Source organism: Muntiacus reevesi, chromosome 8, assembly GCF_963930625.1.
Source record: "Muntiacus reevesi chromosome 8, mMunRee1.1, whole genome shotgun sequence".
NCBI lineage: Eukaryota > Metazoa > Chordata > Mammalia > Artiodactyla > Cervidae > Muntiacus > Muntiacus reevesi.
Genome location: NC_089256.1, coordinates 65,067,867 through 65,080,300, shown reverse-complemented (window position 1 = coordinate 65,080,300; position 12,434 = coordinate 65,067,867). Strand labels below are relative to the sequence as shown.

The 12,434-nt window shown below is 39.4% G+C and overlaps 1 protein-coding gene across 2 annotated transcripts in view; it reads left to right on the top strand.

The window, feature by feature from the left end:
* Positions 1–12,434, top strand: part of USP13 (ubiquitin specific peptidase 13) — a 129,450-nt gene that overhangs the window by 52,194 nt on the left and 64,822 nt on the right. For both annotated transcript variants that reach the window (XM_065942361.1, XM_065942362.1), the window contains 4 exons: positions 5,567–5,661; positions 6,720–6,907; positions 11,934–12,005; positions 12,338–12,431. In XM_065942361.1, the coding sequence (XP_065798433.1) occupies positions 5,567–5,661; positions 6,720–6,907; positions 11,934–12,005; positions 12,338–12,431 (449 nt within the window). The remainder of the gene's footprint in view (positions 1–5,566; positions 5,662–6,719; positions 6,908–11,933; positions 12,006–12,337; positions 12,432–12,434) is intronic.

The window sequence follows — 12,434 nt, the reverse complement described above, 5'->3', positions numbered from 1 at the left end:
TATGACTTACTTGGTGTTTGACCAGCAGTTCTGTTTTTCTCTCCGTTTGAGCTGTGAGAACAGAGCAGTGAAGCCAGCTACTATGGTTTCATTAGTTTTTCTAAAACACCAGAGCTCGTTGAATTACATCTTTACCTCTCTCTCCGTCTTCTTTCCTGTGTGGGGATCTACAGGCAAGATCTGGACTTCTGCCACTTTCTGGGGCTAAGAAAGAGAGCTGAAAGTCCCATGAGCAAACCACAGCCAAGAAGACATCTGTGGAGGTCCATTATACCAAACCAGCATTCTTATAAGACTGTTTGGAATAGTAACGTTTCAACTTATGAGGGCAGGGGCCTCACTTATCTCATTTCTTATTGTATCCTCAGTATCTGTACATATTTGGTATTCAGTATTTATATGTTGACTACAGTGAATGAATGAATGAGTCAGTGAATCCATATGAGTGAACAAGGATGACCAGTGGTATGCTACTTCCTATAGAAATAGCATATCATCCTATAGAAATATTTGTAATATTTGTAATCTTTGGCAATTAGTTGTAAAACATTTTTTCAATCAAAATATAGTAAATTTGGAAAAACATTAATAGAAAAACAAAAAACGAAAGAAACCTCATTAGAGAAGAAATTATTACCACTTTTATATAATTCCTTATAGATTCTCAGTCTTGGTCTCAGTCTTAGCCTCCATCTGTATAAGATTTCCTTCATTAGTTTTGAAACTTAACAGACATGCTATTTTATTTTTTAGTTTAAAAAAAAATTTTATTGAAGTATAGTTGATTTACAACGTTGTGTTAATTTCTGCTGTATAGCAGAATTTTTGATTCAGTTGTACATATATATATATACATATACTTATTCTTTTCCATTATGGTTTATCACTTGATATTGATTATAGTTTCCTGAATGCACATACTATTTTCTAATGTGCTTATCACATCAATTCATGCTGGAAATATTTTTTTTTCCTTTAAATATTACCTTTATTCATTCATTGACTCATATGGGTCAAGGCTGGGTTGCAGATTGAAGTAAAAGTTACATATAATAAGTGGAACCTTTTAAAATTTTAGGTAATGAATTTTTAAAATATATAGCTCCCTAATTATTACCGTCACTATAAAGACAGTGAACATTTCCATATCCTCACAAAATTCCTTTGTGATCTTTCTTAGTAAAATTTTTTATTCCTAGGCAGCCAGAGATCTTCTTTCTGTCATTTTGATTCAGTAAATCTTTTCTTAACTCTTTCCCTTCTGTGGATCTCTCTCCGCTCTCCTTAGCTTCATTTGTCATTTAACTTGAAACAATGACTGGTTTACTTCTAAAGTAAGTGTAGTTACTCATGAAACTCTGCTTAGGCTATTCCTAGGAGGATCTTTCTGTGAACTTCCTGTTTCTTAGCTTCTAGTTTTTAAGTCAAGGTTGGAGTTGGGGAGAGTAATACTTGTCAGGCCGTGCTTATTTGCTGCAGTAGTTTCTGAGTTAAGACTTGAGTTTGCTAAGCTGAAGATGGAGATAAAGTAAATTTCCTGTTGAAAAATGTGTAAGGATTTTCAGTCCCCAACTCTACTTCAAATATTTTTTCTATGACTATGTGTCACTTATAAATTCTTCATGATTGCCAAGTTTAAGGATCACAGTTCATTTTTAGATTTCTTATTTGTCATTGGGGAAAGAAGTAACTGTTGTGTCTGACTAAATCATGTCATATTTTGGGGGTAGTTAATGACTAGAAATAGCATATGTTAATTTCTCACACAGACAGGAGGCTAATATCTTAAGAACCATAGAATTTTATGTGATTTTCACTTATTTCAAAATCTTAAGCCAGTGCCAAAGGTACATTTCTATCAATCTTATAATTTTCTCTTGGGGCCCTGATAAGTAGAGGCTTAAAGTCTTTAAGTCTTCAAAATTATCTACTTGTTCAGTCGCTCAGTCGTGTCTGACTCTTTGCAACACCATGGACTTTAGCACGCCGGGCTTACCTGTCCCTCACCATCTCCCATCTTGCTCAAACTCATGTCCATTGAGTTGGTGATGCCATCCAACCATCTCGTCCTCTGTCGTCACTTTTTCCTCCTGCCTTCAGTCTTTCCCAGCATCAGGGTCTTTTCTAATGAGTCAGCTCTTTGCATCAGGTGACCAAAGTATTGGAGCTTCACCATCAGTCCTTCCAATGAATATTCAGGACTGATTTCCTTTAGGATGGACTGGTTGGATCTCCTTGCAAGTCCAAAGGGCTCTCAAGAGTCTTCTCCAACACCACAGTTCAAAAGAACTGATATTCTTCAGTGCTCAGCTTTCTTTATGGTCCAACTCTCACATCCGTACATGATTACTAGAAAAACCATAGCTTTGACTATAGGAACCTTTGTTGGCAAAGTAATATCTCTGTTTTTAATATGCTGTCTAGGTTTGCCATAACTTTTCTTCCAAGGAGCAAGCGTCATTTAATTTCTTGGCTGCAGTCACCATCTGCAGTGATTTTGAAGCTCAAGAAAATAAAGTCTGTCACTGTTTCCATTGTTTCACCATCTGTTTGCCGTGAAATGTTGGGACCAGATGCCATGATCTTCATTTTTTGAATGTTGAGTTTTAAGCCAGCTTTTTCACTCTTCTCTTTCATTTTCATCAAGAGTCTCTTTAGTTCCTCTTTGCTTTCTGCCATAAGGGTGGTGTCATCTGCATATCTGAGGTTATTGATATTTCTCCCAACAATCTTGATTCCAGTTTGTGCTTCATCCAGCCCAGTATTTCGCCTGATGTACCCTGCGTATAAGTTAAATAAGCAGGGTGACAATATACAAGCCTTTACGTACTCCTTTCCCAATTTGGAACCAGTCTGTTGTTCCATGTCCAGTTCTAACTGTTGCTTCTTGACCTGCATACAGGTTTCTCAGGAAGCAGGTAAAGTGAAAGTGAAAGTGAAAGCCGCTCAGTCGTGTCTGACTCTTTGTGACCCCATGCACTATACGGTCTATGGAATTCTCCAGGCAAGAATACTGAAGTGGGTAACCTTTCCCTTCTCCAGGGGATCTTCCCAATCCAGGGATCGAACCCAGGTCTCCCTCACTGCAGGCAGATTCTTTACCAGCTGAACCACAAGGGAAACCCAAGAATACTGGAGTGGGTAGCCTATCCCTTCTCCAGTGGATCTTCCCAATCCAAGAATTGAACCAGGGTCTCCTGCATTGCAGGCAGATTCTTTACCAATTGAGCTATCAGGGAAGCCCTAGGAGGTAGGTCAGGTGGTCTGGTATTTCCGTCTCTTTAAGAATTTTTCACGGTTTGTTGTTATCCACACAGTCAAAGGTTTTGGCACAGTCAGTGAAGCAGAAATAGATGTTTTTCTGGAACTCTTTTGCTTTTCTGTGATCCAAAGGATGTTGGAAATTTGATCTCGGGTTCCTCTGCCTTATCTAAATCCAGCTTGAACATCTGGAAATTCTCAGTTCACCTACTGTTGAAGCCTTGCTTGGAGAATTTTGAGCATTACTTTGCTAGCATGTGAGATGAGTACAGTTTTGCAGTAGTTTGAAGATTCTTTGTTGAACTAGAAATTCTCACTAGTTTAATTAATAACCAAATTTAAAGTGCATGAGAAGTGTCATTTCTACCTTCTATCCAGTATTTGAGTGGTACTTTACTGTCACGTGTTGTAGATTGAAAATATAGTTGATACAGTTGTTTCAAGTTATTATTTCAAGGAATTTTGTTTTTTTTTTTAGTATTTAAACATTTGGGAAGTTTTTTCTTAATTGGCCCGGGGATTTTATCTTTTGTTTTTACTTTCAAGTGCACTGAATTATATTTAGAAAAGAATACAGATGAAGGCTTCTATCCATATCCAAGTTGAAATGGGTGCCTAGGGGAAGAGGGATAGAAGAGAATATACAATGTTTAGTTTGTTAATAATAAAAAGACTTGACTCTTTTTGGGTGACAGTGAGTCTCCATGTATCTGGGTTTGGGTCAGAGTGTGACTGTAGTTCCTATATATCACATTTTTTTTTCTCCTCCTGGTATTGTTCCAGAGAGCAGGAAGCTCCTTGAACAGTCTTATCTTTTGCTGCTGTAAGGAATAATATCTTTATATCTATTTTCACATTTGTTTTTCCAATTTTAGAGTGAAGAAATTGTGTTTTTTTTTGGTTGTTTTTTATTTTGTTTTTGTTTTTTGCTAAACCACGGGGGATCCTAGTTCCTCAGCCAGGTATTGAACCTGTGCCCCTTGCATTGGAAGTGCAGAGTCTTAACCACCGGGCCACCAGCGAAGTCCCAAAATTGTGTTTTTTGACTCTCCATTCCTGTTAAGGGCCTCGGATGGTGCCTCACTGAGTGTAGGTCTCCTAAGAGATCTAAGTAGAAAGGACTGGGCCAGGAGTCAGACTACCTGGGTTTGGGTCACATGTGGGGTTTAAGACAAGTGATTTAACTTTTCTAAGTCTCGCTTCCTCATGTGCAAAATGGGCCTGAAAACGTTTCCCTCTTCCCTGTCGGCCTGCCATGTGAGGACAGATAAGGCGGTGGTTTGGGTAGCTTTTGAAAGCGCTACACAGTGCTGCTCAAACTTTACTGTGTGCATGGGGATCTCGTTAAAATGCAGATTCTCATTCAGTATGTCTGGCCGGAGCCCGAGATTCTGCGTTTCTAATGAGCTTTCAGGCATTGCTTCTGCTTTGAAATCATACCCCACACTTGGAGAAGTTGGGTTCGGGCTGAAGCCTTATGTGGTCAGGTGGGAGATGAGGGTCCCGAGGAGAGAAGAGGTCCCCTTCAGCACACAGCTTCCCAACACCAGAGCCCCATTAGTGGGTTACAGACAAGGCTGTCAACATGCTGATCTCTCAGATCCTGGGCTGGGTGCAGCCTCCTGAGTTACCCCACTGTACCAGACGCATCATTGTCTTCCATGTGCAAAGGGATGGGCACGTTTGGGGTGCACTGCAGTCTTCAGAGACCCCTCACCAGCTCTCTGAGGTGTGCACACTGGGGAGGAGGGGATGAGGGGGCAGATGGAGGTGGAAGGTCATGTGGTGGTAGCTCCGAGACTACGGAGCGTTCCATGGGCAGAATTTTGTTTTGTCCTGGACCTCACACCACAGTCCAGCCATTCCGACAGCCCGAGGTCCTGTGTTTTCTCTGTTCTTCACCAGTTCCCCCTGCGGGCGGCAGGCAGTGTTACTGTTTTCTCCCTTCCGCTTCCCTCCTCCTGAATTTATAACCGTGCCACTGGGGTCAGTGTTACGCATTTGTATCTGTCTAGTTTTAAATTATTTTAGCTTTAGAGACTGTCCTCTTGTTTCAGAAATCCTTTATAAAATTACTTTCTGAACTGTCAAAAGAATTGATATATAGATATATTTACAAAAATACCCATTGATTATGTTTATTGTTTATCATCTGTCTTTCCCCCAGTTGAAAACTCACAAGAGGTTTTTGTTTGTCCTTTGATGTATCCCAAGCTCAGTGTGTAGGAGGAGCTTGGTGGGTGCGTGTTGAATATTGAATAACTTGATTGCAAATCTCAGTGCTTATTTTCTTTTCACCTTCTAGATGTTTATTCTTTCCAAGAAGAGGAAGCTGTTTTGGATCCTCATTTGGCCAAGCACTTAGCACATTTTGGAATTGACATGCTTCATATGCATGGGGTGAGAAAGGTCTTTTGTGTATGTTCCCACTTTGCAGGGAAACTGTTTGGTTTAAGATGTATCACATACATCTTGATTTTATAGGTTTTAGGTTTTAATGTTTGCATTTACTTCTCAAACTTAATTAGCATTTTCTCTTGGTTATCAGTTTACTTAGAGTTTTAAAATTTTATAATGAACATGGCCCCTCATCAAGTACCATTTTTAGTTGGAGTTTACTTGCAAAATTTCTGTCTCCTTTGATAGAGATTGCATGAATCATTTTTTGTTCACTAAAGACAGAAGGTACGGGGAGATGACCTTTAAAATGATTTGTGACCAACATCACTTTAATTAATTTCAGGAAGGGAACGAGAGCTTCTTGAGGGGGTGTGGAAAGAATAAACCAGTAGATTATTTGTTGTTGATGGAAACTCTATGCCTCGTTTTATATTGTGTTTTCAGGCTGGTGTTGTGACGGTGTAATATTTGACCCTACGAGGAGCTGGTTAAAGCTGGTTTTGCTTTAGTCCAGGCCATCTCCCTTTCCTCATGTTCTCCTCCTAACTCCTCTCTCTCACTTGTGTCACTTTTTACTTTATTTTCTATGCTCTCTTTAAACCTCCCTCCTATATTGAGCTTCTCTCGAGCCCCGTGGTTTTATTCCACTTTCCTCTCCAACTGTCTTGCTTTTTGTCTGCTGTGTTGTGTTGTCTCTGCCTTCTTTTTTTTTTGATTCCTGTTTGTTTTCTTCCTCCTCCTATCCTCTTTCCCCTTAGTCTTTGTCTCTTTTACTGTTAAATCTTTTAAATGTGGTCATTTACTCAATTATGGAAAGCTATACCTAACATAAAACTTAACTTTTTTAACAATTTTTAAGCATACACTTCTGCGACATAAAGTCCATTTGCCTTGTGCAACCATCACCATCTCAGTCACTTTTAATGAGGTTGTTTATTTCTCTGTTTAATTGAGGGGAAAGGCAGAAACATCTACTGCTGTTAGAAATAATTCGTGGGATGTGATCTTGGAATGAGAGTCACCGTCAAAGTTGTATTTCTTCACTGATCTTGCCCCAGACAGAGAACGGGCTCCAGGACAACGACATCAAGCCACGGGTCAGCGAGTGGGAGGTGATCCAGGAGACGGGGACGAAGCTGAAGCCCATGTACGGCCCAGGGTACACAGGGCTGAAGAACCTGGGCAACAGCTGCTATCTCAGCTCCGTGATGCAGGCCATCTTCAGCATCCCAGAGTTCCAGAGAGCGTAAGTGTCCCGTGCAGACCTGGGCACACAGACTGGCCCGCGTCTCCTGTGCCTGCTCAGGCAGTGTGTACCAGGGAGGCCCTTCCTCACCCACTGTGGGACATCTCACTGTATTTGTGCTGTGACTTCCCGCATGAAGGCGGTTGAGAACCCTTGTAAGTGTTATGGGGATCGGATGAGATAAGGAGGCTTGTAAACTGAAAAACCTCCTACAGGGATTTATCATATTAATAATGGCTTCTGTTTTTAAACCTGCCGCCTCTATACTGAAAACACAATAATCGTTAATCTTCATAGCAAACCTGCCGCATCTCTCCCTATAGATACGGTAGGAGAGGTTCACTGATCTGTGTGGGCAATGGTGAATGAGTGGAATTTCTTAGAGAATTTAGATTTTTTGCTACTTAAATGTGGTTTGTAGATGGTGCTGGTCCTTGGACTGCTGAATATGGATGTGTAATGGGGTAGGTATGGAAATTGAGAATGAGCGTTGAGAAATTGCAGTAATTTGACTTTGTCATTTTTTATAAGTGGCATTTCATTTTTCAAATACAGCTGACCCTTGAACAACATGAGTCTGAGCTGCACAGGTCCACTTATATGTGGATTTTTTTCAGTAAATACATATTACAGTACTGTTGGGTTGACCAAAATGTTCATTCGGGTTTTTCTAAACCATCTTATGGAAAAACCCAAATGAACTTTTTGCAAACCCAATACATGATCTGCTGTTGGTTGAAACCATGGTTGTGAAGGAACTGTGAATTCAAATTTCCTCACCCAGGGGATCTTCCTGACCCAGGGATTGAACCCACGTCTTCTGTGTCTCTGGCATTGCAGGTGGATTCTTTACCATTGAGCCGTCAGGGAAGTCCTTAATGGTGGTTATTAAAAGTAAATCAAGTATTCTTTTCCTTCCTCTCTTGATTCTTAAAATCTTACCTCCTCTTATTGTTTCTGGCTTTGGAAATTTATGGTCAGTTGTCCATGTTAGGTTTTCATTTTTTCATCCAGCCAATGAAGAGTGGGTTCTGCTCTGCTCAGCAGGGCGCTGGATGTGGGGGGGTTCAGTGGTAAATAAGACCTGCTGCCCAGCCCCACTTGGGGAAATAGACCTTAAATAAGTGTAGACCGTCCCTGGTTTAAGATGATTCAACTTAAACTTGATGATGGTGCAAAAGTGCTATATATTCAGTAGAAACTGTACTTTGAATTTTGCATTTTGCTTTTGGCTAGTTTTCCTGGGCTAGTGACAGGTGGTACATACTCTCCTGTGATGTCGGGCAGGCAGCAGCCACAGCTCCTGGTCAGGTACAAGACCCTGAGGGTAAACAACCATCACAACCATTTTGTACCCAGATAGCCTTTCTGTTCTGCACTTTCAGTACAGTATTCAGTAAGCTACAGTGGATTATCAACACTTTATTATCAAGTTAGGCATTAAGTAATTAGATAATTTAGCTAACAGTGGGCTAAATTAGTGTTCTGAGCATGTTTAAGGTAAGCTAGGTTAAGCTTCAGTGTTTGGTAGGTTAGGTATTATGAATGCATTTTCTTTTTTTTTGTATTTTAAAATAAAAATTTTATTTTATTTAAAAAGATATGAATGAATGTCCATAATACCCTAAAATTTGAAAATTATTGAAAAAGTTTTATTGGAGTACAGTTGATTTACAATGCTATATTAGTTTCAGGTGTATAGCAAAGTGAATCAGTTATACATATATCCACTTTTTTTTTTGATGGCCATATAGGCCGTTAGAGTATTGAGTAGAGTTCCCTGTAAGTGCATTTTCAGTTTATATAATCAATTTATGGTGGGTTTATTGGAATGTAACCCCATTCTTTGTTGAGGAGTATCTCTAATTGTAAGAACAACTGCATGATTTTAAATATGGTACACTCCGTGAAGAAAAAGGAAAGGAGGTGGTCAGGGAGGATTTCTTTGAAGAAAGAACACACAGAGGGATACTCACTTTGACTGCTGTGTAGGAGGAGTGGAGACAGGGTTTTGGAGAAAAGGAGGAGCAAGTTTTAAGCTCTGAGATGGGAAAGTCTTTTCAAACGTATGCATCATGCATCGTATGATTTTTATAAATTCCTACCCATGTCTCATACTTGTATTATCATTTGATTTGGGAATAATGTAGCTTCATCTTATCTGTCTTATGCGCCAAGACTTTTTTTTAAACTATTGAAGAAAAATTCTTATGGTAGGTGTTGTATAATTATTATTTCTTTTAAACTCAAATGAAAGAAACTTGTATTCTTTTGTCACCAAGCCCAACAACATTTTTTAGTGCTTTACTGTCTACGGTTTTTGAAAGTATTTTCTACGCATCAAAGTTTGATAAATAATCTTCTGAATTTTTCTTCAGTGGAAGAAAAGGTACCTTAAGTCAGTATTTCGGATTTAAGAGTTGAATCTCTTACCTAGTCTTGTTTCAAGTGTTTTAGAATTTTGTGGTATCTAATATCTTAGATTCGATTCCCTAAACATTTGTTGTATATATTAGAACATGAACAACTTACTATTCTTACTTTACTATTCTTACTTGTCCTCAGTCTTTTGGTTCTTCTACAAATATCACTGGGTTGAAATGCTTGCTCTTCAAACTCCTTTTTTCCCAGCAGGACTAACTCAGTGGAGCGGTCTCTCCATTTTGTAAGTAGAAAGAGTGACTCACAGAGAGATTAAATGACTTACACACAACCACAGTATAATTCGGGAACATCAGCTGGACTCCTTGATATCCTGTGTGCCACTTGAACCTAGTTTACATTTCAAAATAGTTCTGATGAACAAGTCTAAATAAACTGGTATTCAAATTGAATGACAACAAGGGTGGATTTTTAGATAGCAAACGTGTTTTTTGTTTTGGAAACCACTAGATTACAAATTGAAGATATAAGTACTTTAAAAATTATCCAACATTACTGCTGTCTTTTAATTTTATTGTAATAGAAGATATTCCTAATTAATGAGAAAAAGAATATAACTTTGTAGCAAAATAGACTTTTCTGAAATCAAAGATTTATCCCTTTAAACTTTATTCTTCTCCATCAGCCTTGACAGAAAGCCTAAGCTTTTCACTGATGTTTATCTTACCAGTTTTTTTTTGGTCTTGTTAGGTTTTGAAGTATGATAAAGACTGGATTTTAAGATAGCTAATATTGATAATGTATATCAAGTTGTATATTAAGAATTCTCTCTTACACTGAATATAATTTGGTTTCAAAGTTTGGTTTATGTATTATTGGTTTTTGGTTCTTTGAAAATTTCTAGATGGAATTATTGTCCTAGTGATGTAACCAGAAGCCATTTGAATGGGACTTTTCCAGAGATGTGGTGTTCTGTTAATTTTGATGTTGGTATATAACTGGGGACACAAATTCTGAGTTTGTTGTCAGCAGTTGCCTAGAAGTTTCTAGTAGCTGAAGGATCTAATTAGAGGTTATTACTAATTACAGTGTATTATGGTTCTCTGCCAAGGCTTTACTACAATAATGCCTGTTGGGTTATTTAGTAGTCAGTTGTGGAAATTGGTTATATGATTATGATATGAATATATTCATTCAACAAATATTTATTGAGTGCTTTTTACATGTTAGATGTGGTTCTAGTGGTAGAGATGCAGTAATTTAGATAAAGACTCTGCCTTCATGGAGATTATATTCTAGTATGTAATCTCTAGAAAGACAATAAACAAGAACATAAATTGTATACTTGCAAATAGTGATACATGCTGGGAAGAAAGTTAGCCAGGGTGAGGTGTAGGGAACTTGAAAGGGTAGGGAGATGGGGAGGTGGCTTTTAATCAGACTTGTAAAAGAACAATGATCTTTAGAGAGTGTTCCAGGAAAGAGATAGCAGGATGGCATGACTCTGAAGCAGGAGTGAGCTTGGCATGCCCTGGGCAGCAAGAAGGGGAAGTGGCTGGGGTGTTGTGGGGTGGGAGAGAGGGGTGAGAATTGAGGTCAGAGAAGCAGGCAGGGCAGGTGCAGGAAGGGGCAGGAACAGAGATCTGTTTCTGGATTCTTCTTTCTAAAACTTCCAGGCTCAGAGAATCTAAGTTTCAAGAGGGGAAGGTAAAGAGCACAAAGCAGGGAGTGTGAGATAGGAAATGAACCTAAGAAGTGGAAGGAATGATTGTGGGTTGAGATGAGAGATGGATGGTTACAGTTAGATTGCTAGGTCAGGTAAACTGGTCAGAAAGAGGGCTTGTGGATGGGGCAGGTACAGCCAGCGGCATGGTTCCGGGCATGGCTTGGGAGCCAGGCTGCCTGGGTCCACTCTGGACTTCATCACTCCCTCCTGGGTGGTTTTGGAAGCTACCTAATGAATTTGCATCTTGATTTCTCATCTCTCAAAGTGGGTGATGACAATAATCCCTTCCTCATATGGTTGTAAATGAAGACTTAGGCAGTATGGGAAACTCTCCAGAAATGATCGTCGTTACTGCTGTCATTATTCAGCTTGACATGACCAGAACAATTCCTTACCTTCCCTTTCAGTTTTGAGAAGGTAGTTGCGATGGCCTAAGCCAGTGGTGCTCGACTCTGGCTGCATGTTGTAATCACTGGGGAACTTGTAAAAGATTCCAAATCTGAGAGGATGTTAACTCATACCTGGGGTTAAGGCCTCTTGATAGAAGCATAAGCATTTTCAACTTCAGGGTGTGTGCGTGCTCAGTTGTGTCTGACTCTTGCGACCCCACGGACTGTAGCCTGCAAGCTCCTCTGTCCATGGGATTTCCCAGGCAAGAATACTGGAGTGGGTTGCCATTTTCCTCCTCCAGGGGATCTTCTCAACCTGGGGATTGAACCTGGATTCTTTTACCACTCAGTCACCTGGGAAAGCCCTATAAGGAGGTCCATGAATATGTCTGCAGAGGTAGGAGTTCAGGGAAAAATTCTCATTTAGTTTTGACAGAAAGGCAAGAAGGTCTTAATTAGGATGATGGCTTATTTTGGTTCTGTTCATCTCCCAATTCCTATGTTTTGACTGTGGCTTCTCATTTTCTAGGTATGTAGGAAATCTTCCAAGAATATTTGACTACTCTCCTTTAGATCCAACGCAAGATTTCAACACACAGATGTAAGTGACCTGCTGTAAAATAGTGTTCATAGTGGTTATATCTGGGTTGCAGAATTAAAGATGATTCTTTTCTTTACTGTCTGTATTATTTAAAAGTATTCTAAAATAAGCACATGTTGCTTTTGTAAAAAGCAAGAAATTAGTAAAATTATGAAGTACTGAGAATTTGAACATGGAATCAGTTTCAAGCAGAATGAAGTAAGTTATTTGTGAGTAATTGAGATACCGTGTTTCACTAAAAGCAGCTGTAGTCACTGAAATTTGTAGGTAATTTTGGCGTCTCTGAGGAGAGACAACAATGACCTTTTTGTCTGCTTCTCCCTCTTGTCCAGGACGAAGTTAGGACATGGCCTTCTCTCAGGCCAGTATTCAAAACCTCCCGTGAAGTCTGAGCTCATTGAGCAGGTGATGAAGGAGGAGCTCAAGGTA